Source organism: Pan paniscus, chromosome 9 (assembly GCF_029289425.2).
Source record: "Pan paniscus chromosome 9, NHGRI_mPanPan1-v2.0_pri, whole genome shotgun sequence".
Lineage (NCBI taxonomy): Eukaryota > Metazoa > Chordata > Mammalia > Primates > Hominidae > Pan > Pan paniscus.
This window is the reverse complement of record NC_073258.2, coordinates 19,809,062-19,835,541: the sequence shown is the minus strand read 5'-3', so window position 1 is coordinate 19,835,541 and position 26,480 is coordinate 19,809,062. Positions and strand designations below refer to the sequence as shown.

The 26,480-nt window shown below is 50.6% G+C and overlaps 2 protein-coding genes and 1 long non-coding RNA gene across 17 annotated transcripts in view; 2 read left to right on the top strand and 1 right to left on the bottom strand.

Annotated features, from left to right (window-relative positions):
* USH1C (USH1 protein network component harmonin) overlaps positions 1-8,094 on the top strand; it is a 50,427-nt gene extending 42,333 nt beyond the window's left edge. For 5 of the 7 annotated variants that reach the window (XM_034932241.3, XM_034932238.3, XM_034932237.3 and 2 more), the window contains 6 exons: positions 35-76; positions 467-520; positions 852-951; positions 3,731-3,840; positions 5,189-5,244; positions 7,614-8,089. In XM_034932241.3, the coding sequence (XP_034788132.1) occupies positions 35-76; positions 467-520; positions 852-951; positions 3,731-3,840; positions 5,189-5,244; positions 7,614-7,626 (375 nt within the window). In that variant the 3' untranslated portion in view covers positions 7,627-8,089. Of the gene's footprint in view, positions 1-34; positions 77-466; positions 521-851; positions 952-3,730; positions 3,841-5,188; positions 5,245-6,312; positions 6,422-7,613 lie in introns of all 7 variants that reach the window. The other 2 variants (XM_063608102.1, XM_008971486.6) reach the window with 2 other exon arrangements.
* Positions 8,095-9,629: 1,535 nt separating this feature from the next.
* LOC117974865 (uncharacterized) lies at positions 9,630-25,366 on the bottom strand. Its single transcript, XR_004665019.3, has 2 exons — positions 25,241-25,366; positions 9,630-9,981 (listed from the first exon to the last, which is right to left on the bottom strand). It is a non-coding gene; the product is annotated as an uncharacterized LOC117974865 (long non-coding RNA).
* ABCC8 (ATP binding cassette subfamily C member 8) overlaps positions 25,076-26,480 on the top strand; it is an 83,966-nt gene continuing 82,561 nt past the window's right edge. For 4 of the 9 annotated variants that reach the window (XM_034932231.3, XM_008971484.4, XM_034932232.3 and 1 more), the window contains exon 1: positions 25,082-25,343. In XM_034932231.3, coding sequence (XP_034788122.1) covers positions 25,196-25,343 — 148 coding nt within the window. In that variant the 5' untranslated portion in view covers positions 25,082-25,195. Of the gene's footprint in view, positions 25,344-26,480 lie in introns of all 9 variants that reach the window. The other 5 variants (XM_024930812.4, XM_024930811.4, XM_003818212.4 and 2 more) reach the window with 3 other exon arrangements.

Sequence of the window (26,480 nt, the reverse complement as noted above, 5' to 3'; positions counted from 1 at the left end):
CTGTGTTGCCCTAAAGCCCTCCCTTTGCTTCCAGGATTTCCGGAAATATGAGGAAGGCTTTGACCCCTACTCCATGGTAAGAGATGACGCTTCTCTTCTGGGCGAGTAACCCCAGGAACAGGGCAGTGTTGGGGTTAGAGTGTTTGATAGTGGTGCATTCTGGGCCTTGGGGTGGGGCACAGAGGAGCCCCAGTGATGCCCCAGCTGCTCTTCCCACGAAGGTTCCTTCCAAAGGGCACTCCAGTGTGAACTGTATGGTACACATGCACGTGTGTGTGTCCACTGTCCCCATGGGGCCTGGGACCCCCAGTTGAAGACCAGTAGGGGTGGGGCTGGGCACAGTCCCCTTGCCCATGTGCTCTGTGGGGCCCAGTGTCCCATAGGTGCCTGGATTCCCATTCCAGCCCTACCCCAAGCGCCATCCTTCAGGCCAGCTCAAAGCTTCCCACTGTCTTTTTCTCTCTAGTTCACCCCAGAGCAGATCATGGGGAAGGATGTCCGGCTCCTACGCATTAAGAAGGTACCTGGGCATGTGGAGGCCGGTGGGCCGCCATCCCTCTCTGTGCCTGCCCCTCCTCCCTTGGTCTCCTGCTTCTACTCTCAAGGTCACTCCTGGGTGGTCTCTCAGGTCCCCACTGTCCTCCCCTCTCCCACGGAGACGCCCCTCTGTTGTAGGGCCACATACCCAGGCCCCACTTGGCACCGAGGCTGCGTTTTCTCCAGATGGCACTGCCGGTGGCCCCATGGCTTCTTCCACTCTTACTGTGGCTCTGTCAAGAGACTCCTTGGTGCCCAGGTGTCCACAGGCTGCTGTCTGCTTGGCTCCCTAAGGCCTGTTTTCCTCTAACCAGGAGGGATCCTTAGACCTGGCCCTGGAAGGCGGTGTGGACTCCCCCATTGGGAAGGTGGTCGTTTCTGCTGTGTATGAGGGGGGAGCTGCTGAGCGGCATGGTGAGTGGAGACCAGCCACACCCAGGTTTGGGGATGATACAGTGGTTAGACGGGGCCCTCCAGGAAAGCAAACAGGTGACCACTTGGAGTGGGCTGACGGTTGCTGGAGAATGCCCTCCCACTCGGGTCCATCCATCCGACTGCCTGTCCAATCCCTGGGGGCATGGGATGGTGCCGGGACCTGTGAGTACACAGCCAAGCCAGATGCCACCGTGCCCTCAGGGAGTCCCCAGCCAGGGTGGGAGACGGACTCAGAATTGCCAGATACTGAAATTCACAGCATGGTCTGCTAAGGGCTGACGGGGAACTCAGAGTGGAGGGAAGCTGTGGGAACCCTGAGGGGCCTCTAACCCACCAAGAGGAAGTGGGAGGCCAGGAGCGCTCCTCAGAGGGGCGAACCCTGAGCTGAGCATTAGTCAATGTCAGCCTCGCGAAGGGGAGAAAGGGCTTTCGAGGAAGAGGAGCAGCACGTGGAAACCCCCGAAACCTTGCCTGTCCTTTCAGTGATGATAAGAGCCGAACGTTTGGCCAGAACTAGCCATGTGCCAGAAGCTATTCATCTGGTTTGCAGCCCTGTGTCTGAGCGTTTCACGGATATTAACTCACTTAATCCTCACAACAACCCTGAAAGCAGGTTCTGTTATTATTCTTATTTTACAGCTGAGGAAACTGAGGCTCAGAGAGGTTAAAGTATTTGTTCAAGGACACACAGCCAGGAGAAGGTGGAGGCAGGACTTGAATCCAGGCAGTTTGGTCATTTTGCTTTACTGTCCAGCACAAGTGCCACCTCTGTCTGAGGTCTTCTGCAGCCTTGTCCCCTCCCAGAGGGCCAGAGGTCCCCATACCCTGTGTCTCTCTTCTCATTTTGCTTTGTTCTTTATCCCCTTATCTACAAAAACACCCTCTGCTGATGAATGAAACCTTTGCAGACCCCAGGCACAGTCTCTTGCTTCAAACCATCACCCCCTTCACCTGTCGGACAGTGTCTGAAACCCCACCATTGGTGATTTCTTCTTCCATCTCAAGGAAGCTCCTGAGTCCTTTGTGGCCCTTTGTGGAGATGTAGGTGCCCTTGGAGGAGGAGCCCCAGGCCTCTTACCTTCCCAGGCCAGAGTGGGGGACCCTATGAGCAGATCCCTTCCAGGCAGTCCTAGGCTGGAGCCAGGCTGTACCATAAGCTGGAGGTGGTAGAATGGAGGTGGTAAGAGGTAAGGGGCAGGAAACAGGGACGGGAAAGGCCCTTGGGGGCTGGCAACCAGGCCTCTGTGGGTTACTAAGGTGAGGTATGGGCATTGGGAGCCCTGGATACAAGTCCAGCTCTGCACCCATGACCTTGGTGACTTCACACTCTAAGCTTTCATTTCAGCCATAGAAGGGGGACTGCCCAGCTGGGCAGCTGCCCCAGCCCATCAGTGCCCACCCAGGCCCCACCTTCTTCTTCTGTCTTCATTTCTCTGTCACCTGGTGACATTTCTGTGATACCTGCCTGCTGTGTCTAGCAGAGAGAGGGGACCAGGATGGATGGGTGACTCTCCTGGGTCCTTCCCACTTACAAAGCCCCAACCCAACCACTGCCTTATTGCCCCTGAGACTCTGTCATGGATTTGTACAAAATGAAAATGTGAAAGTCACCCATCCCCAGTTGCACTGCACAGAGGCAACTGCTTTCTATGGTTTGGTGCTACACTGCTTTGAACATAACCAGTCACTGATGAAGCTTCCCTAGGAGCACGTGTGTTTTAAGCCGCCATGGCCACCATTGTCAGTATCATACACCACATTCCTATGGGCCTTCATGCCACAAGGCTCCTGGGTGATCTATTTCAATGTAACCTGGAGAGTGTTGTGTGGACATCAGGACTGGGAGAAATTCCTCCAAAAAGGGCTCTGATGTCGAAGAGGTGTGGAAAACCACGCGCAATCTGTCTACCTCTTGGAAAGCTGCAGTGCATGTTAGCACATTCAAGACTGACAAATCCTGTAGTGAGTAGCTCTGTTCAGCTTATAACTCAGCTTTCCCCAAAATTATTAGATCCCAGGCAACTCTTTCAGGAGCACCTTATTACAGCTTCATTTATTCAACAAATATCTACTGAGGTCCTATTTTGTGTCAGGCATTATGTTAAGTGCTGGGGATATTATGGTGCACCAAAAAGACAATCCCTGCCCATGTGGAGCTGACAGTGTGGTGGGAGAGACCACCAGTAAACAAACAGATTAATGATTACGAATTGTGGAAAATGCCAAATAAGAAAAGATTGGGATGCTGTGAGAGAATAGGCAAGATCTACATTCGACTGAGCGGGGGTCAGAGAAGCCCCCTCTGACATTTCCTCTCAGACCTAGAAGAAGAGAAAGCAAGGTAGGGAACAGCGACATGAAGCCTCTGAGGCAGGAGAGAGCATGGCAGCTCAGGGACCTGAACAGACCAGCATGACTGGCAACAGGGAGGGCCGGCTGGCAGAATTGACTCAGGCCTCATACTGTGCTGGAAATGCAGGTCTGTGTCCCTCTGTAATAACAGAGGCTCATCATCAATGATATCCAGGTTCTCCTGAGCTGGGGTGAGGGGGTGTGGAAGGGACAGGGACGAAATGCCCTTTGACTAGCCACTAACCAGGTGGCTAGTTTCCCCTCATGCTTTCTGAGTCCACATGAGCTTTCAGAACCCAGGCTCAGGTCTCTTCTGCTGTCTGGCAATGACCCCCCTTTGCCAAGCCCTGGGCCAGGCACATGTCACATACAGCCCAGTTGGCCAATCAGCCTCATCTGCCTGCAGGTGGCATTGTGAAAGGGGACGAGATCATGGCAATCAACGGCAAGACTGTGACAGACTACACCCTGGCTGAGGCTGAGGCTGCCCTGCAGAAGGCCTGGAATCAGGGCGGGGTAAGAATAAGGCCCCTCCCTCCTTTCCTCCCTCACCTGTCTGCCTCCAACCCTGGCCTCTGCAGCCAGGCCTCGCAATAGGATGCCTCATTCCAGGGTGGGCATCTGGAGTCCAGGCAACACTTTGGTGACACCATACCCCATCCAGCCTGTGGTTTAAATCTGACAAGATGGGATTCAGAAAAATAAATGTCAATTCCTGACCTTGGATCCAAAAAGCCAGTGGCTTAAACAGACTCCTGAAGCCAGGGCATGGCAGGTCACCCAAGAAAAAGACTTAAGGTCTTTTCTAAGTGCACACTGAACAAGAATCAAGAGAATTCCGGGGGCTACCAGAAAGCATTAACAAAAGCAGAGAACCCAGGATGAAGGAGGGGCTGGTGGGAATCTGCTCTGCACTCATTAGACACCCACCTGGATCAGGGTCACTGCATAAGGTTGCCCAGGCTGTGCACTACATAATCTGAGGGGGTGCCCTTTTACAGACTGTAGTGTGAATGGTGCCTGCTCATGTTGTGCAATGCACAACCTGTGCAACTGTATGCAGGCAGCCGAGCCTGAGGTATTAAGTTCAGTGCCGAGGAAGCTGACCAGATGGGCCTGGGACCCACATGAAGGGATGTGGAGAAGAGGAGACTCACGGGTAACATGATGACTATCTTTGATTATCTGAAGGTCTGCATTAGGGCAGGGGGAGCAGAAGTGTTCTCTCTGATTCTTGAGGGAAGACCTGGATTGGATGGAGGGAAGTCCTGGGGAAAGAGAGAGAGATTTCAGCTCAATATTAGGAACCAGCTCATGGTAGAGGGGCCCAGTGATATTTCCAATACTTTTCAGGGGATACACCCAAGCCAAGGAGGGAGAATGAGGGGCAAGTCAAGGATGGCAGTAAAAGGGATTCAGGTGTTAGGATCAAAAAGCTGGGCCAGAAGTCCCCCACTTGATTGTGCATCAGAAAGTGCGTCAGAATTACCCAGAGAGGTTGTTAAAAGTACTATTTCCCAGGACTCACTCTTGACTTCTGGGGGCCAAGTCTACGAGCCTACACTTTTAAGAAGTTCCCCCAAGTTATTCTGAGGTTGCTGCCTGTCCCCGGTCCATAGATCGACATTTGGGAGCTGAGTGTCATTCAAGGGCCTTGCAGCCCTGTCCTCCATGGTCCCGAAGCCTCAGAGACTAGAAACGTCCTCAGACCATGGAAGTCACAGTGGGGCCCAGGTGGGCCCGTGGGAAGAAGGTGCAGCCTGGCTGATCCTGGGCCATGGGGCCCAGAAATGGGGATGGAGTGCCGGGGCAGATGCACCATCCAACTGAGTGTGCCCCAGAGTCACACGGCTTCTCCCCACAGGACTGGATCGACCTTGTGGTTGCCGTCTGCCCCCCAAAGGAGTATGACGATGAGCTGTAAGTGTGTGCAAGCACCTAGCCTGAGACCTCTTCTTCCTTCTCCAGAATCTCAGCCACCTTTCTCCAGCCCACCCCCAGCCTTCTCCCAGCCTGAAGGAATGGCCCAAGCACGCAGCTTCTCATAGCCAGAGCTCCTAGAAAACTCTTGGACTAGAGCCAAGTCATTGTCCTTAAGCAGTGTCTGAGCTGCCTCCCGGGCAGTCTTGTCCAAATTCTTCTCTACTATGGGGAATTGAGGCATGAGGTCTTAGACCGGGTAAGCAGAGACGTTGGGAAAAAGACTCAGGATTGTTAATTCCCCACTCAGAACTTTATCCCCTGCCCCATTATTAGATGGTTAGAAGGTGTCTGTGTCCATCCTTCACTCTCTGGAAGGTCTTCCTGATGTCTAACTGCATTCACTCATACTGTGCCTCTAGGCACAGGCTTTTGTCCCCACCCTGTGGGATCTCCAGGGAGCTTTGGCCTAGTCTGTCTCTCTCTGTGATTCCCTGTGTGTCTGTCTCTGTGTCCTGTGGGTCTCTCTGCTTCTCTCCTCCTCCCTCTCTGTCTTTCTTTCACCCTTTGCTTCCTCCCTGTCAACCTCTTATCTGCCCCCCTCTTTCCCCTTCATCCCGGTCCCCTTTCTCTCTTACTGTCTCCTATTCTTTCTTCCTGTTTCTCTCCATCCCTGTATCTGAGTCCCTGTTCCTCTGTCCTTGTCATTCTGCATCCATTCTTACCTCTTTGTCTGCCTTTCTCTGTTTCTCTGCCTCTGTGTGGTGTCTCACCTCCATCCTCACCTCATCCCATCACCTCCCCAGCCCTCACCCACCCACCACTCACCCACTCACTGACCATGCCCTGCCTCCCTGTCATGGCTGGGCCTGCTTGCTCCCCGTGGCCAGCAGAATCTGAGCTCTACACATGTCTTGGAGAAACCAGGGTCTCGCAGCTCCTAATTCTGGAACCCAGGGGCTAGGCAGAACCCGAGGCAGGAGCCCAGTGAAAGGAGAGGCCCCATGGAGCTCTGCCTGGGAGTAACCAAGCCTGTTTTGTGTTTCTTGCTCTGCTCTGTGTATATAGAGCTTCTCTTCCCTCCTCCGTAGCTGAAAGCCCCCAGCCGGTCCGAAAGCTCCTTGAAGACCGTGCTGCCGTGCACAGACACGGGTTCCTCCTGCAGCTGGAGCCCACGGTGAATAGGCAGGCGGGCCACAGGGCCCTGTGTGTCCCTGCTGCTTGCAGTGGCCATCTGCTGCCCACGCTCACAGGAGGTTCTTTGGACTGGCGTCTGGAGGGTACACAAGGTGCCATCCCCGAAGTGCTGCCTGGGGCCTGCTGTTGGCCACAGTGGAATTCCTCAGACTCAAAGCCCTCCCCTCAGGGAAGTGGTGCAAAGCCCAGTCTGTAGTACTTGCTTGGGACCCAGGTGTCCTGACTCATCACGGCCCTGGGACCTGCTTTGGGTCCCAAGCAGCACCCAAATGAGCAGGATGAAGCCCTGGGCACCGTTCTCTGAGGGACACAGACAATGCCTCGAACCAGGCATGTGGGGCTGAAGGAGCCCACAGGAAGCCTGGTTGGAATTGCCCACAAGAGATGTCCTCAACAGAATGTGAAAATTCCCCTTCCTGTGAATGCCAACGTCCTGGGAGCTCTTGCTCCACCATGGCCCCCACACTTGGCCAGAACCAGGGCTATTAAGAGGTTTTGAAGGCTGGTCCAAAGAACCAGGGTTGGTGGATTAGAGTTGCTCGTGTCCTGTTGTGCCCTGTCATGGCCTGAGCCGTGCTTAGACCAAACGGTCTTCTCTGCCTTCTCCCTTCCTTGGCTCTGGGCTCTATCTGTGGGATATACCATGGAACCCAGCTGTAGGATGTGTTTCTCACCCTGTGATAGGGATGTGCCCGTGGACAGAGCTGGCAGGTGGCTGTGAAACTGGTGTTTGGTGTGGCCTGAAGCCACAGATGGCAGCATCTGGGGCAGACCCAAGCCTGGACTTGACTTTTCTGTTACAACTTTCCCAAAACATTAGGGCCTCATGCTCCCAAGACACTTGGCCGGGTAGACCATGGCTTCTGGGGTGGCCTGCATGGCCCTATGTTTTCTGTTACTTGCCTTTTGCAAGGGACTCTTGCCCCTGTTCCTCCCAGTCTCCTCCTTCCCCCATCCCAGGTGTCCCTCCCGCTTTCTCCCTGGCCTCCTGTGTGCTGTGGCTGTGGCTGCTGTGTAGCCACTTGGGGCCTGCACCCAGAGGGGTCTCCAAAGGGTGGCAGGGCCTTGTGCTGCCAGAGTGGGTACTCCCCGTTGTGGGGCCTTGCTCTGGCTGGGCTGAGTGTGCATCCACAAAGCCTGTATCCACCTGGGCTGTTTCCACTTCCCTGCAGGACCTTCTTCTGAAGTCCAAAAGGGGAAACCAAATTCACCGTTAGGAAACAGTGAGCTCCAGCCCCACCTCGTGAACACAAAGCCTCGGACCAGCCTTGAGAGAGGCCACACTACACACACCACATGGCATCCTTGGGACCTGAATCTATCACCCAGGAATCTCAAACTCCCTTTGGCCCTGAACCAGGGCCAGATAAGGAACAGCTCGGGCCACTCTTCTGAAGGCCAACGTGGAGGAAAGGGAGCAGCCAGCCGTTTGGGAGAAGATCTCAAGGATCCAGACTCTCATTCCTTTCCTCTGGCCCAGTGAATTTGGTCTCTCCCAGCTCTGGGGGACTCCTTCCTTGAACCCTAATAAGACCCCACTGGAGTCTCTCTCTCTCCATCCCTCTCCTCTGCCCTCTGCTCTAATTGCTGCCAGGATTGTCACTCCAAACCTTACTCTGAGCTCATTAATAAAATAAACAGATTTATTTTCCAGCTTATAGGAGTGAGTGTGGATTTGGGCAGCAGATTCAAGGCTGCAAATCAAAAAACCATAAGGTTTGTGGCCCCTATTCAAGGGTGATAGACAGATCCCAGTGCTGTGATCTGGGTCTGACATGAAGGGTGTGATCAAATGGCCAGGGCTGGCTTGGAGCAGAGGTTGAGAAAGCAGGAGATGGGCTGGGCTGGGCTTCAGTGTCTTCTCAGCAGAGATGGTAGGAGATGAAGTCTGTGTGGCAGGGATTTTGCTCAATTCCAGAAAGCAGAGCTGAAGGCAGGAGCCCCGAAGGGTCACCTCATGATATGGGGTGCCCCAGCTTCTTTCAAGAATGTCACGGCCACCAATGCTTCTCCTGAGGTCACCACGACAGCATGTGAGGGAGGAAGATGGCAGGGTCCACTCCCTCCGTGGAAGCACATCCCACAGAAGCTCATGGGAAATGCAAGGGCTTGAGGCAGGAAGGCATAACCCCGGGGGCCCAGCAGGGGGAATGTCAAAGTTCTTCTGGTGACAGGGACCAGGGCTGCTAGCTCTGAGGAAGAGGGTGGGGCTGTATCAGCATGACTCGCCTGACCCCGTCTCTGTTTCCCCATTCCAAATTCCTGTGGTACAATCTGATCAGGCCAAATCACCTGAGCGGGCAACCCTTGGGTTAGGGACCAGTCACAGGTCCAATCAGCTGTGGCCGGGGGTGGGGTCACATCCCACCCAACATGGCTGCTGAGGCAGCAAGGACCGTGGGCAACAAGTCATGATCACCACACCTACCAGAGGATGACTATGACATCCCTCCTCCCCCACCAAACCCTGGGTATGGAAAAGAAGTGGACTCGGGTCCCAAGGGAAGGCAGTCTTAGGGAGAGTGCCTCTGTGTGAGGGGACCACAGGAAAACCCCTTCCTGACGTGGGACACTACAGAGAGCCCCTCGGGGACACACCCACTGCCCATCCCCCAGGTTCAGCCCTATGTTCAGCTGAATCCCCCACTTCATCCCACAGTGGATGCAGACCAAGCTGGATCCCGAGAACTTGGTAATAAAACAGACAGACTCTCAACACCTCCCAGAATCATGGCAGGGGAGAGGGGCTCAGACCAAAATGCAGCAACTACCATGTGGGACTGAAAGAAATCAATGGGTAGGGACAGAGAGAGGGAGCAGAGAAACTGCCAAACTTTCTGATGTCCTTGATGAAGACAAAGCCACAGTGACCTTCAAATTACTGGCGCTCAGAGACAGCAGCCACGCAGACGAGCTCCCTGTGTTTTCCTGTCAGGCACCTAACCTGGTTCTGGAGAAAATTCCAAAACCCAGGTAAGAGGAGGGAGCTCCTATTTGCTGTCACCCATGTGCCTGGCCTAGGCTAGACCCTTGTCTGCTGTTTCAAACTGCAACACCTGGGCTTCATGCCTGGCCATCCCAGGAGCCTGGTGATAGCAGCCCACACTCAGATGGCATTGACTAAGTGCCAGGTATTGTTCTAAGCACTCAGCTCATACATTCCATCAACAACTCCATGAGGCAGGTAGTATTATCATCAACAACCTCATTTTATTAAGAGACAGTTGATATACAAAGAGGTGAAGTCACTCGCCCCAGGTCACACGGTGAGGAAGTAGTAGAGCTGCGACTCCAGCCAGGCACTCTGGTCCCAGAGACTGTGCGCACCCGTTTCCACCATATGCTCTAGAGGGCAAGGCAGCTCCCATCAGAATATCTCAAATTCCAGGCCGTTGGCAGAACACTTCTCCCCACCACTGAAGAACAGTGACTGTTCTGCTGTTGCGTAGTGGTCACTTCCTCTTGTGGCCTACAAAAATTTCTGCTGAGGCCTTCAGCTAGTCAGTGCCTGGAATCTCACCATTGGAAATTCACCTGCAGCTGGAGTGAATGAGTTTATCAGCGCTTATCTGGACTTGGTGAGTGAGACGGTAAAGAGGCTTTGACCTCCTGATTAGAGGAGAAGGGCAGGGAGGATGAGCACTGGGCCGGACAGGAAGGGGGACTGAGAGGAGGCGGGGGAGGTGGATGGCATAGCCCTCAGCCAGGAGGTCACCGAGGGCTGGCAAAGTGCGTAGGCTATGATGGGCTTCAGCTTCCTTTTTTGTGATGCTCTCTTCATTGTCATCAAGGAAATGAACTCTCATTAGAAAGTTGTCTCATGTTGAACCCAGAGTGCATAGTTCTCTCCAGCAGACATTGACATTAACCAGGTAGGAAGGGAAAGAGCCAAAGAATTTGTATAGAGGTAGAATCTAAATCAGCTCCTGACTCGCTTTGGGAGCCATAGGAACACTGCTGGGGCCAGAGTCCGTGGGAGGACTGAGCCAGACATCAGGATCCACTTCAGTGACCAAGACTGAGCATTTTAGGGCTAAAACTAGGGCAAGGACTGCCCATGGGCCAGTACTCTCTAACTAGCCAGCCAGGCAGCCACTTACCACTCCTCAAATCTGACCCACAAGATGAACCTTGTTTGCCACCCTAGACCCTAAACCCCCCATCACTGGATGTTCAGGAAAATTGAACCCAAGGAGGGGATGATTTGTCAGGATCCCCCTAAGCTGGTGGCAGAGGTGCCCTTTCTCTGCACCACCCAGTGGAAACACAAACCTAAAAAGCCTGGGAATCCGAGGATGCCCTTTGACTCTGAACTTTTGGCATTCTACACATCTCATTGAAGTTGCTTTCCACAGCTAGTCCCCAGGGTTTGCCGCGCTGGCTTTGAGCCTCTCGCCTCCGTATCTGGGAGTCAGAGGGGAAAGGGCTGAGTTTATGGCCTCTGTACTTCTGTGACTCTCTTTGGGCCTGTGTGGCTGGGAAGCTTGTTTTCACCCAGTTCCAGCCTAATTCCCAAGACCAAGATGAGGATAAGAATCTGTTTCCAGAGCTGAGAGCCCTGTTCTCTCCTGTCACTGCAATGACAATTCCAGCTCTCTGGAGGCCAGGCTGGCCATCCCTCTGTGAGCAGAAGCAGCCCCCTGGAGAAGGCAGGTGGGCTGCCTGACGCAGGGAGAGGGTAGAGGGCTGCAATTGTCTTTCTGGGGCCTGGTGTTTGCAGCCCAGGAGCCTGCCACTGGCCTTTGTAGGAATAAGATTGTTACGAACTACTAGGTGTTTACTACTTGTCAAGCACTGTGCTGAACTCTAAATGTGTGGCAACTCATTTAATCATTACATGGAATCCTATGAGGTAGGCAATGCTGTTATCTTCATTAGGGAAACTGAGGCACCAAGGCGTTAAGTAACATACCTGAGGTTAAATAGATAGTAAGTAGTATAGACCAGGCAGGGCTGCTCCAGGAATCCATGTCATTAACCACAGTGCTATACTGCTTCAAGTGGATGAGAAAGAAACGATGTACGGAGTCTGATTTCATGTGCCCCTCAGCCTGGCATCCAAAATTCTACATCCTCTGGCCCCCAGACCATTTCGCCAGCCCCAGTTCTTGCCAAATGACTTCCTCTGCTTCTGCCACATCATACTCTCTGGTTTCCTTGGCCTGCCATGCTCCATCGCTTCTCTGTGTCTTTGCACGTGTTCACTCTACCCTGTCCTCCTCATGCCTACGTGAACTCCTATGCATCCTTTAAGGCCTAGGTCAACTGTCAAAGGAGGGCATTGAGCCGGGCATAGAATGAGATTTCAGTCAATGTGAGCACACCGCTCCCTCCTGAAATGAACCCTTTGGATTCCAAGTGACAGAAATCCAATTGAAGAGGACCAGTTAAGTGAAAAACCCAGGAGTATATGATGCCAGGTTTGGCTGGATCGAGATATTAAAATGATGTCTCTATTCTGGCCATCTGTGTTAGTCAGGGGTCTCCAGAGAAATTGAAGCGAGAGAGAGAGAGATTTTTATTTTAAGGAATTGGCTCACACAATTGTGGAGGCCAGCAGGGCCAAACCCTGCAAGGCAGGCCAGCAAGCTGGAGACAAGGGAAGAGCTGATATTGCAGCTCCGGGCCAAAGCCAGTGTGTTGGCAGAATGCTCTCCTCCTAGGAGGACATAAGACTTTTTTTCTTTTAAAGCTGTGAGCCGATTGGATGAGACCCACCCACATGATGGAGGATAAGTCTACTGATTTAAATGTTAATCTCATCTAGAAAATGCCTTCACAGCAACATCTAGATGTGTTTGACCAAATATCTGGGCACTGTGGCCCAGCCAAGTTGACATATAAGATTAACCACTGTGCTGTCTCTGGACTCCTCTATTTGGCTTCATTCCCAGATGGGCTCTTTCCACATGATGCCAAGATGGCCTCTGCTATTCTAAATGTATTCCACCAAGTAGTGCAACCCCAGGGGGAAAAGCACACCTTTTTCCTAATAATTCCAGCTAAATCCTGAGGATTTACTCTGATTAGCTCAACATGTGGGTGTGGCCATCCCTGATTAGCCAGACCTGGGTCACACACCCACTCATGCAGCCAGGGTTTAGAGTTAGCCCCTCCAGTACCACATGGACTAGGTAAAGGGGAAAGGTGGGCTCCAAAAGGAAAATTGGGGGCTGTTGCAGAAGAAGGAGAAATGGATCTAAGGCAGACACAGAGGGGTGTCCCCTGAGAACCCTTGTCCCCACAAGTGCCCTTTCTCCTCCTTTTCACCTGTTCTTCCCTTTTCCTCTCCCTGCGACCTACACTGGAAGGGGCCTGTGGCCAAGACACCAGGGGTTCATTCTCTTGGTATGTGGAACCCTCACCAACTCCCAGCTGCCAGGGTTGGGTAGTCGGCAAACAGTTGGGAGTGAAAAATGGTATGTGATCTTGCATGACCACAGGACCCCCAAGGCTAAGATATGAGGGTTCCAATACTTGCTCTCCAAATGTCCAGGGGCGAGAACTGAAATCTGACCTTGGTCACATTTCTTAATTCTCATTTTGGTTTCTTCAGCTATAAAGGGGGTATAAATAGAACTTACTTCATAGAATTGTGAGGATCAAAAGAAATACAGATAAACTGCTTAGAAATAGTTCTTGGCCCTGAAATTAATATTAACTTAAAATCTGGGATGAATGCTATAGAAAGAGCAGCTTGGGGCCCATCTCACTCTTGAGGATGGAGTTTCCTAAGGGGAGGCTCTGAGGCAAAGGGTTGTTCCTTACTGTGCCCCCCCACTTACAGCTGTAGCACTTACACCTGTAGCAACTTCTCCTCTCTGCAGGAAATCCTCTAAGCTCTTTCCCTTTCCCTAGGGACCCCCAATAGACCACCAGTTGAAAGGGTGCATGTGGGTACACACATATGTACATGTTGGGGTTTTAGTATTCATCTTTATTAATTTTATCCTTAATGCACACAGGAGGTAGAAGAGACAGATTTCTTGTCAGTTACCTTACAGTAAATAAGTGTGTCAGCTTCCCTTGCCCCAGACCTTATCCCTGCCTGATGTGTTATAAGCCTACAGGAAAAAATCTCCTCCCCGAGTGGCAGGACACTCAGTGAGAGACCAAAAACAATGGTTTTCTCCATTTATATACAGAAGTTAGACAGCCGTCCCTGCCTCCTCTCCTGAGAGGCGAAGGGAAAAAACAAAACAAAAACCTTTTCTTCTTTGAGAAGGGATAGAAAGAATCTTGGATTTTCACTCTAACTTTTTTGAATGTAAATACTTAGGGGAACAAATGCTGGCGAGGGTGTGGAGAAAAGGGAACCCTCGTACACTGTTGGTGGGAATGTAAATTAGTACAGCCTCTATGGAGAACAGTTTGGAGGTTTCCTCAAAAAACTAAAAATACAGCTACCATATGATCCAGCGATCCCACTGCTGGGTATATATCCAAAAGAAAGTACATTTGTGGTGGGGCACAGTGGCTCATGCCTGTAATCCCAGGACTTTGGGAGGCCAAGGCGAGCAGATCACGAGGTCAAGAGATCGAGACCATCCTGGCCACCATGATGAAACCCCATCTCTACTAAAAATACAAAAAGAAAATTAGCTGGGCGTGATGGCGCGCGTCTGTAGTCCCAGCTACTCGGGAGGCTGAGGCAGAAGAATCACCTGAACCCGGAAGATGGAGGTTGCAGTGAGCCAAGATGGCACCACTGTGCTCCAGCCTGGTGACAGAGTAAGATTCCATCTCAAAAAAAAAAAAAAAAAAGACAAGAAATTAGTATCTGTGAGGTATAGCTACACTCCCGTGTTTGCTGCAGCACTGTCACAATAGTCAAAATTTGGAAGCAACCTAAATGTCCATCCACAGATGAAGAAAAAAAGGTGGTTCATATACACAATGGAGTACTATTCAGCAATAAAAAAGATGAGATCCTGTCATTTGCAACAACATGAATGGAACTGGAGGCTATTATGTTAAGTGAAATAAGCCAGGCACAGAAAGACAAACATCACAGGTTCTCACTTATTTGTGGGATCTAAAAATCAAAACAATTGAATTCATGGAGATAGAGAGTAGACGGATGGTTATCAGAGGCTGGGAAGAGTAATGGGAGGGTGGGGAGGGAGATGGAGATGGTTAATGGGTACAAAAAAAATAGTTAGAAAGAATGAATAAGACCTAGTATTTGACAGCACAACAGGGTGACTATAGTCAATAATTTAATTGTACATTTAAAAAATAACTAAAAGAGTATAATGGATTGTTCGTAACTCAAAGGATAAATGCTTGAGGGCCCTGGATACCCCATTTTACATGATGTGATTATTTCACATTGCATTCCTCTATCAAAACATATCCCATACCCTATAAATATATACACCTACTATGTACCCACAAAAATTAAAATAAAGAAATACCTAGGGATTTAGGTAGGGAGATAGCATTCTAGTCTTCCTGGCACCTTGGGTCCTTAGCCTGGGGACCTAGCCCTAGCTGTAACCCTTTGGCCCCCTTGGGGAGATAAGAATTTTTTTATCCTTAAAAAAAATGTGGTGCAACACACATAACATAAAGCTTACCATTGTAACCATTTTTAAGTACGGTTGAGTGATATTAAGTACATTCACACTGTTGTGCAACCATCACCACCACCTATCTCCAGAACTCTTTTCATCTTGCAAAACTGAACTCTGTACCCATTAAATAATACCTCCCATTCTCCCCGCCCCGCGGCCCCTGGTAATCATCGTTCTCCTTTCTGTCTCTATGAATCTGACTATTCCAGGTACCTCATATGAGTAGACACATTTTATTATCCGTTTAGAACAGAACCATTAACTAGACACGTAGCTACAGATCTGATTCCCATGCTTATATGAAGGGCAGAATGCTCCTAAGGAAGGTGAAAGCACAACTTCTTTTCCTTTATGTCATATACATTTTCAAGTCTCAGGAGACTAGGGCTTTTTACAGGAGCACTGAGAAATTCAAGGAAATGTTATTTCCCCACAGTCCGCGTGTGCAAACAGTATGATGGTTGCAGGCTGGCCAATGACAGCAGGTTCTCGGCAAGCACAGAAAGCAGCCGCCTCCAAGGAAGCAGAGTCTCTCCCTCTCTGCCTGTATGTGGCACAGCTGGCCACTCTGGCCACAGACTCTTCGTTGGTCAAGGGTGATCCTGAGACCAGTGAGCCAGCTCAGACTACTCTGCAGGCCCCATCACTTACCTGACAGGTACCAAGGAGCAAAATTTTGTCTTATGTGATTCCAGTCCCTCGACACAGTCCAACAGCCATCCAGCGGGCAGCTACCTCAGGCCTGCAGCTCCTAACTCTGAGTCCATAAGTGCATTTAGGAAGGGGGATGCAGGGGAGGGGCCTTTAAGTCAGCCCACCTCGGGGAAGGACCAGGAAAGGGTTAACTAGAAAGTGACAACGGAGCCCAGTGCTAAAAGCTGAGAAGCAGGTCGTCAGATGGCTGGGGGATTTGGAGGTGACATCCCCAAGAGGGAACAGCACAGCCTCTGGGAAGGCCTGCTTTTAGCTTCCATTGCCCTGTTCTGGGCACACACAGCAGGTGCTTCGTAAATATAGATTGTCAAATGAATGATGGCTGCCTATAGGAGCAGAAGCTATGTGGGGAACTCATTGGCTGAAAGTTCTGAAGCACTAACAATCCAGCCTCCCTCCACCCCATTATTTTCCATGACTCCCCTCAGCGTGCACCCTATCCTAGAAAGACTCATTTGTTCACTCACTGCATCTGGAAAATTGTATCTCAGCGGCCCCTCCTTTGCACACACTGGTATATCTTTCCCAACCAGGCTATCTTCTTCACCTGTGCAGACTGGGCCAACCCTCAAGGCCACCTCTTCCCCTAAAGCTTCTAGGAAGCTCCCAGACAACTTTTTGTTTTTAAATAAACATATATTTCTTTTGTTTTCCCAGCCATATTGTAAACCCCTAAGGGCAGGGACCATCAGTTATTATTCCTTAACTGGAGACAATGTGGTGGAGAGAAATGGTTCTCAAACTTTAGCATGAATCACAGTCACCTGGAGGACTTGTTAAAGCAGACGTTTGGACTAGAGTTTCAGATTTAGTAGGTTAGGGGCTGACCTGAGAATATGCATTTCTAACAAATTCCCATGTAATCTTGCTGGTCCCAGGGACCACATTTTTTGAAAACCATCAGTACAGAAAGCAGACCCAGCTTAACCTGGGTTCCAATCTAGGCTCCAAATCTTACTGGGCTGTGTGAGCTAGGACAAGTCCCTTAGCCTCTCTGGGCCTCAGTTTCCTAAGGACACAATAATATTGACTTCGCAGGCTTACAGAGGAACCCAGCTGGCACAGCAGGTGCTTAATAAATGCCCATTACTGACTGTCTCAGTTACACATTGGTGCACTCCCTGGCTGAGCCAGGTTATTTCCCATTAGGGGAATGAGCAACACCTCAACACTCTCCTCCCCTACTCCAACCCACCAGGGGACCGGTCTCTGGGGCAGCAGAGGAATTTTACATGATTTCTCTGGCTTCAGTGGAAAAGGCGATGCTTCTCTCCAAACCGCTGGGGTTGCTCTTCTAAACAGAACTTCTCTAGCCTCTGTCCTCTGCCCAAGCCTCAGAGCACTTGCATCATTAAATAATTACCTCCTCAAGGACACACTGGAAAAAAACCTTCAAATTTAATATATTCACCGATTTGAAATTTTAGTGTACAAATTTTAGCTAAAAAATACCTTTTGGCTCAACATGGGGCATGAGGAGGCACTTTGGCAATGTCGTCTTACAGCAGGTAAATGCTAGGTACTGGCTGTGAGTCTGTCTCCATGTTTCTCTCACTCCTAACTCTCTCTCTCACACTCTTTCTCCCTTTCAGGTTTCTGCTTGCCCTGACTGGAGAGGTTCTTCTCTGGCCAAGTACCAGAGAAGGGTCTTTCTCCCTCCTCTCCCACAGAATCATGGTCTCACGTGTAGCCATACTTACCTGCATTTATATAGCAAGTTTTCATCAGTGCACGAGTGGCTTAGTTTGTGCTACTCTAACAAAATACCGTAAGTTGGGTGACTTATAAACAACAGACATTTATTCCTCCTAGTTCTGGAGGCTGGGAAGTCCAAGATCAAGGCACCAGCAGAACTGGTGTCTGGTAAGGACCTGCCTCCTCATAGGTGGCCATCTTCTCACTGTAAACTTACATGGTGGAAGGGGCAAATGAGGTCTCTGGGGCCTCTTTTATAAGGGTACTAATCCCATTCATGAGGACTCTGCCCTCATGATGTAATCATCTCCGGATGGCCCCACCCCCTAACACCATCACCATGGGGATTAGGATTCGGGGGTGGGGGGTACCTAAACACTCAGTCCATTGCAACAAGGAAGTCAACTATATACATTATGTATGGAAACGCACTCAACCAGCCAAGTCTAAGTAAGAACAGGGGATTGATCGTCAGAGAAATGCAAAGCAAAACTACAGTGAGATATTAGCTCACCCCAGTTAAAATGGCTTATATCCAAAAGACAGGCAATAACAAATGCTGCTGAGGATGTGGAGAAAAAGAAACCCTCAGACACTGTTGGTGGGAATGTAAATTCGTGCAACCACTATGGAGAACAGTCTGAAGATTCCTCAAAAAACTAAAACTAGAGTTACCCTATGGTCCGGCAATTTCACTGCTGTGTATATGCCCAAAAGAAAGGCCATCAGCATATTGAAGAGATATCTGCACTCCCATGTTTGTTGCAGCACTGTTCACAGTAGCCAAGATATGGAAGCAACCTAAGTGTCCATCCACAGATGAAAGGATAAAGAACATGTGGTACTTATACACAGTGGAGTACCATACAGCCATTAAAAAATGAGATCTTGTCATTTGCAACAACATGGATGGAACTGGAGATCATTATGTTAAGCAAAATAAGCCAGGCACAGAAAGACCAATTTCACTGTTCTCACTTATTTGTGAGAGCTAAAAATCGAAACAACTGAAGTCATGGAGATAGAGAATAGAAGTACCAGAGGCTAGGAAGGGTGGAGGAGCGGGGGGAGGGGGGAATGGTTAATAGGTACAAAAATATAGTTAGATAGAACGAATAAGATCTAGTATTTAGATAGCACAACAGGGTGACTACAGTCAGCAATAATTTATTGGTACATTTTTAAATAACTCAAAGAGGGCTGGGCACAGTGGTTCACACCTGTAATCCCAGCACTTTGGGAGGCCTAGGCAGATGGATCACCTGAGGTCAGAGTTCAAGACCAGCCTTGCCAACATGGTGAAACCCCATCTCTACTAAAAATACAAAAAAATTAGCCCGACATGGTGGTGTGGGCCTGTAATCCCAGCTACTCGGGAGGCTGAGGCCGGAGAATCACCTGAACCCAGGAGGTGGTGGTTGCAGTGAGCTGAGATCATGCCACTGAACTCCAACCTGGGTGACAGAGTGAGACTCCGTCTCAAAAAATAAAATAATTCAAAGAGTATAACTGGATTATTTATAACACAAAGAAAAGATAAATGCTTGAGGTGATGGATACCCCATTTATTCTGACGTGATTATTATACATTATCAAAAGATCTCATGTACCTCATAAATACATCCACCTACTCCGTATCCACAAAAAATAAATAAATAAATAAGAACAGGGGGCTTGCTCTGCAGACACTGCATCCAGACAAGTCCCCCATCCCACCACATCACACCCCCTTCCAAAGGGATAGCTTCCACTCCCGTTTTTGCCTTCTTCATTTATCCCACCCCTGCCTAAGCCCATCCCTGTATCTCAGAAGGCTGCCCCAGTAGGAACCCGGACTCTGACACCTTCTTTGCTGGATGACCTTGGTCAACCAAGGTTTTCTCTCTGCCTTATTCTCAACTTGGTAATAGCAATCATACTACCTGCTTTAAAGAGAGATGGTGACTAAGCCAGAAAATGTAATAAAAGACTTGGCACTAGGTAGGAACTCAATTATTAAAAAAATAAAAATAAAAATAAATATCAGTGACCATCTTGGGATTTCAGACAAGAAACCCTCGGCTGACCTGAAAGTGGAAAAGCTTGACTCGAGTGTCTCCTGTGTGCCAGGCTTTCTCACACACACAATCCATAAAAGAGAGGTTATTCTTCCTATTTGACAGCTTAGGGAGGTTGACTAGCCCAAGGTCACACAGCTGGTCAGGGGTAATGCCAGGATCTAAACTTCCCCACCACAGAGTTTGGTTTTAGGCAAGCTCTGCTCAGGGGGTAGGAGCTGAAGTCCCTCTGGGGAGAAGAGAGGAACATACAGGAAATGAGAAGTTATTGAGCAGTGCCCTCGCATCACTTGGCCTCGGCCCCAGCTCTAGCAGGACCCTCCAGGCCCAGACAGCTGAGGCCATGCTGTGCCAGCCAGAGGCATCTGTCAAGGTCCTGGCTGGGCCAGAGAGCAGAGTCCTCTTTGACTGAACTCTGAGAGACAGTCTGCAACACTGTGGCCCTGAGCAGGGAGCGGGTTCAGCCAGCACACCTTATGGGATTCCACAGCATTGGGCCAGACCCAGAGCTGTCCCCGTGCTGTTCACACACATTTCCTTCCATCAGCAGTGGCAGCTGTCTCCAAAGCAAATCACTGCAGGGTCATTTGTGTACCTGCTTCACCCACGGGTATAAGGCCCCAGGGAGCAGGGCCCCATCACCCTCGAATCTTCCCATCTGACCCCCGACTGATGAGAGTGACAGAACTAGGCCTTTCTTTCGGGTTCTAACACAGAGAAAAGGCAAAAGGCACAGATACACAGGTTTCCCCAAAGGTCTGTTCTTTGGGCCTTGCGCTCCTTCCTCAGGAGCCAAAGTCTCAGAAGCAGAAAAATCCTCGATACCCCCAGGATCCCTTTGGGAAGTGGTTAACAGCACAGGCTTTGAAGCCAGGCCTCACTGAGTTTGGGTCTTTTCTTCACCAACTCCTCCAGCTGTGTTACTAGGGAATAGGGCTTAACCTCTCTGAGTCTCAGTTCTCCCGATAGTTGTAACTACTAGGCAGGGTTACTGTGAGATTTAAAACACGTAAAGTGGTTGGCATATACTAAGCACTCAACAACTATTGGTGAAACAAAAAGGAGAAAATCTTATCCTCAATAATCTTCCCAGGAAGAGAGCAGGTTTGGGGATGACCAGCAGCTTGGGAAGGGAGCAAGACTTGCTAGAGAAGTCCTAAGTGGGTAAGCAAGCTGAAGGCAAATATTGACTTGCTCTGGGTCACAATGGGCATGTTTTTTAAAAAAGACACTGTGTGGAAGAAAGGAAGAGGAGATATGAGATACACACAAAGGAGAAGACCACTGGGGGTACAGGAGAAATACGGGGGTTTACTAAGTTTCTGCTGTGAGTTGTGTGAATTACACCTTTTCTAGCTCTCTGTAAAGAGCTCAGTAAAGCTTTCATTTTTTTAAACCAATGGACTGGGTGTTGGTTGTTTTAGAGGATGCAAGGAGATGCTGAGTTTGACCTTAAGTGGCCTCAAGGGTATACAGCAACCAGGCCATCCGTAGGAGTTACCCTTCTGCATTGTGTTACTGTCGTGAGGGTGATCTTGGACCAAAACTTAAGCGGGCAAGAACAAGAATGTTATTTAATTTCTGTATCAAGTCCCCATCCCACTAGACTGGCAGAAAACATTAGCCTTGGGCCTTCTTGGATTTCCTTCCCCACCTCCCCAGTTACGTGATGCCAAGAGACCGGGGAGAGTTCATCTTGTTCCTGCCTTACCCTCGCCATTCAAGTATGGCTGAGGGTCCCCTGCCTCTGTTGTCTAGAGGCCCTGCCCTGGGACAAGAACACCTTTCTTCAAAACAGCCCTTGTATGCGAGCCAGGCACAGTGGCTCACACCTGTAATCCCAACACTTTGAGAGGCCAAGTTTAGGGGGCGGGGGCGATCCCTTGACGCCAGGAGTTTGTGACCAGCCTGGGCAAAACAGTAATACCCCCATCTCTACAGAAAAAAAAAAATCTTAAAAACCTAAAAAGCCCTTGTATGGATTTTCTAACACAGTCTACACAAAACCTGCCCTTTCTGGGTGGCTGTCCCCCAGCCACCTCTACAACAGACAGGCAGGGAGGCTGGGCACAGGCTCCCTCTCAAAAGAACTTCTCTCTCTACTTCCCTCCTCCTGACATGGGGCAGGATGGAGATGAGACAGGAGATCACTTCTCCCTTCCAGGTTCCAGTTAAGACATTTTGTCTCTACATCAGTCCTCTCTTTTACTGGTTCTACAGTCTTCCAAGTTCCCCTGTGGATACAGGCTTTGAGCACCTGAAGGAGACAGAAAAGGGCACATCTTTCCCGGTCAGTAAGGGTCGCCCGAACTTAGGCTCTGTACTTGTTCTCCACTATTCCATATTATAGATCACACCATGAGTTTTGCTTTTGTCTGTTTTTAACCAGGCCGCTGTTGACTGTGGTTATTGAAAGGGTTTATTTCTTCAACTATAACCCCACTCCATTACGTCACCATTGTCATTGTAATGACCCCCTCTGCCATGATCACTGGAACACTAGCACTCCTAATCAGCCAGATAGAGACAAAGGCACTAAGGCCAGAACAACATCAGAGCTGGAAGGGGCTTTTTTTTTTTTTTTTTGAGACAGGGTCTCTCTCTGTCGCCCAGGCTGGAGTGCAGTGGCCCGATCATGGCTCACCGCAGCCTTAACCTCCCTGGCTCAAGGGATCTGGAAAGGACTTTTCTGAAGCTCTGCACCAGCCCCTTTACTGCACCCTGCCTGAGGCCACACCCACCCAGTAGCCGGTGAGTGTGAGAATCCAATCCCGGAAATCCAGCCCTAGTTTTCATTTTGCCAGGAGAATGGCTGGGAATTCTCAGAGCGGTGTACCCTTGCTCAAAGCAAGCTCTCAGAGTCTGACCTTCTTCCAGCCCCTAGCAAGAGAAACAAAAGGCATCGCTAGAGGTGGGGAAGCACCAGAGACCCAGCATCTCCCCCACAGAGGCAGACGTAGCCCTGTTACAGACATAAATGATTTTGTATGCCACACACCGCTCTGCGTCTGTGTCTTCGACATCTTCCCCTGCCAGTAAGCATAACTCTATTCTCTGCGCTTGCTCCACAGTATCCCACAGTACAGACAATATCTGTTTTTTGTCTGTTTGGGTTTTGTCTGTTTGAACCAGCCCCATACTGATGAGCATTTGGGTTGATTCCAGGATTACAACCCATATACTACAAAGGAAGTCCTTTCATGCCTCCGTGCGCACCTGACTCCACACTTTTTCAAAGTAATTCTCCCACCCACATGGTGGGCAGTGTGGTGCATGTCCTCAGTGTAGACCTAGGTGCAGGGAAAGGTGGAATTTGTCCACAGTCACACAGTAAGTTTGTGCTAGAGATGGCAAACACGAGTCCCCAAGACTCCAGACTTAACACTCTCTTAGTCCCAGTTGATGCTCCCTTAATACCAGACTTTTTGTTTGTTTCAAATGACCCGGAATAGGCAAGTGTGAGGGTTGCACCAGGCAATGTGGGGTGAGGGAGAGACCATTAAATAACCCTGATTGATCAAGGGGCTGCCGTGTGTAGTCACCCATGGGATGAAGTAGCTTGGACTATCTCCCCAACTTGCAAAGCACATTCATATCCATGATCTCATCTTAATCCTCTGGGTTCCATATTATTATCTTTTCCATTTAGAAATAAGGAAACTGAAGTGCAGAATGGTAACTTGCCCCCAAATCACACAACTAGTAGTGGTAGAGCCAGGACTAGGAACCTTGTTCTTTAAAAGTAAATATATTATTACGGCTAAAAAGAAAGATAGCATTGCTGAAAGTGTGAAAAAACTGAAATTGTAACTACAAAAGAAAATAACAACATTGCAGAAAATATGAAAAAAAAACCTTGAAAGCAAGAAAAACAAACTAAAAGAAAAAATCTTACTGGGTGACCATGGACCTGTCATCTCATCTCTCTGAACCTCAGTTGTCTCATTTTTAAAGAAAGGGAATGATGATAAGCACAGCGACGGCAGCCAGTACATACTGAGCACCGCCTTACCAAATTTCCAAGTCTGACCTTTCCCTGAAGGCTTCATGCAAGTATACATATTTCGTACGGCTATAATCATGGGAAGCACAATTTTGTTTGCCGTTTTTCACCTGACACTATCTTGTCAACTTTTTCTATTGACCTCACAGACTCAGCTAGCACCGTTCCAGCAGTTGCATTTTTCCAGGTTAATTAACCCCTGTCCCTGGTGCTGGATATTTATTGCCACCAAGTTTTCACTATTTTGGCTGATGCTGCAAGAAACATCTTTTGGCTTCAGAGAAATTCTCCAAAGTCAGAGACTGAGGCATTCAGACCCTGAACTCCTGCTTTCCCAAGGCTTTTCACCCAACCCCATCTGCCCTCTGCCTCAGGGCCTGGGCAGAGCCTCGGCCTTGCTGACAGCATGCTGGAGAGGCTCACCAGGCTCAGCAGCCTCAGGGCAGGCTCAGTGAAGCTTGTAGGCAAAGGGGCTGAAGGGGTCTTCCTTTTGTGTTCCCCTGACTCTTCCTAAGAACATGTGCATTTATGCTTCATACCCTAACTAGGAAAGTTCTTCTTAAATCTAACCCCCAAATCCCATCTTCTGTTCTTTCTACATACGATATAAACTTCTTTGGGCCACAGTCTTGTGAGAATCTCTCCAAAACGTATAGGAAGACATAATGTTGTCTTTACAATTGCACGGTGTCCTCCAACTGTTAAGCCTGTCCCAGGTGAGGTTAAGAATTTCAGTCCCTCTCCACTGCCTCACATTCATCTGGCCAGATGCGTTTCTTAAACTCCTCTTTATCAGCCTGGGGCTGTCACCCATTCTACCCATTGGTCTGCCAGTCGCTGTAAGGTTGTCATGTACCAGAGGCATGAGTACAAATGATGGGGGTGGGAACGGGGGACCTGAGGAGCTGGGTTCAAGCTATGCTTCCCTGCTTGCTGGCACTGAGACCTTGGGGGAGTCATGTTACTGGCCTCCCTTCAGCTCCCTCGCAGCTTGGGTTTCCCCATCAGAAAATTGGAAGCGGTTAGAACCTGTACTTAGCAAGAGTTCTGGGAGATCCCTTGTGTGAAAGTGCCAGATACACTGTAAAGCAGTACCTAGGAGTGCCCCACCTGGGACCACTTTTGAAAATGTCCAAGCCCCACCCCACCACCACCACCACCACAAGGTAACGTTCTGCCCCACTTTTCTCATCCATGTTGGGTGGAGACTTGCGCCATCCCTCGGCTCTCTACATCCATCCGCACCACGCCCAGGTGAACTCACACTCGGGACCCTGAACCCGCCCACTCCAGGCCTTGCGGGCCCTTCTCTCCTCTTCTGCACGCCCCACCCTCCTTTCCCACCCAGACTCCAGTGTGCCCACACCCCACTCCCCATCTTTGCCTGCCTGTCCCCTCGCCCCCAGCGCACGCGTGCATCAGGGCACTCACGAAGCGACCCCGGCAACATCTGGGAGCACGCGCCTCTACATCTGGAAGGTGGGCGCAAGCGTAGCAGGGCCGGTCGGGTTCCTCGCCGCCCCCCGGCCCCGCAGGTGGTGGAGCAGGGCGGGGTGAGGGAGGGGGAGGCCAGCTGGGCTGGGCGGGGCCCGGGGGGCGGGGGCCTGACGGCCGGGCCGGGCGGCGGAGCTGCAAGGGACAGAGGCGCGGCAGGCGCGCGGAGCCAGCGGAGCCAGCTGAGCCCGAGCCCAGCCCGCGCCCGCGCCGCCATGCCCCTGGCCTTCTGCGGCAGCGAGAACCACTCGGCCGCCTACCGGGTGGACCAGGGCGTCCTCAACAACGGCTGCTTTGTGGACGCGCTCAACGTGGTGCCGCACGTCTTCCTACTCTTCATCACCTTCCCCATCCTCTTCATTGGTGAGTGCGCGCAGCGAGCCGCGGAGGAGGGGACGGGAGAGCAGGGAGGGAGGAGGAGGCGCTGCGCGCCGCACCGCTCGGCGTCCCCTTCCGGCCCGCGACCGCCGTCCGCCTCGTTCCCGGGGTCCCCTGCCCTGTGTCCTGCCCGCCAGTCCCCGCACTCGCACACCAGCTCATCCCTTCACTCCCCCGGTGCCCCCGATCCCGCGCCAAACACAGCGGACGTTTGTGACCCATGGGATCACCAAGTTTTGCTTCTGCAGGGCCAAGAGCTGGGATGGGGAAAAGGGAAAGAGGAGGTCTCAGCACGCAGTGGAGAAGTGGAGAGGGGTCGGGCCTCACCCTCCGTGGCGCAGCTTAGGGAGCCGGGTCACCCCTCCCCCAAGGCAGCCTCCCTGTCAGCCGCAGCTGGGCCTAGGGAAGAGGGAAGCCTGTGCTTTGGAGTCTGGGATGGAGGCCCAGCTAACCCCTATGCTTTCACCGGGCTGAGCCGCGCAGTGGTCCGTGATCTCTGACAGTCCCAGGCCCGCGCCCTGGGCGAGGAGAGGCGAGAGCTAGGGACTTGGATTCCCTTCCCCCGCCACCCCACCCGGGCATGTGTCTCCAGAGCGCAACTTCTCAGGCTCTGCGCAAAGTAGCTCCGACTCGCCGACGCAGCGACCCCGGCGCCCTTGCTTGCAAAGTTGGGCGCCACGGCCGGGACAATCGTGCGTGCCTCTCCACTGAGGTCCCCCCCATCTCTCTCCAAGACCTTGACTCTTCCAGACCAGTCAAGTCTATCAACTCATAGGGTGTCCCCTGCATCCCCAAAACGTGTTCATTCACTTTAAGAAAACAAGCAAATCTTAAAATTCATATACAGCTTTGGGGAAGAAAGGAAAGATTGTCACAAAATTAGATTTACAAGAGGTTGCTGCAGAAGCAGAGTTGCTAGTTATTAACAAAGACAGTTAGATAGAAATAAAAATAAAACATACAAAATATGTGCTCATATGTGCATCAAAAATCAAAAAAGAACAGCATTTACGCTTCTGTTCTCAGCCAAACGGTTTATTAACCTGATGACTTGTCACACAAGAAGTTAGTATGTATAATGGGGTACCTTGGCAGGGCACAGTGGCTTACATCTGTAATCTC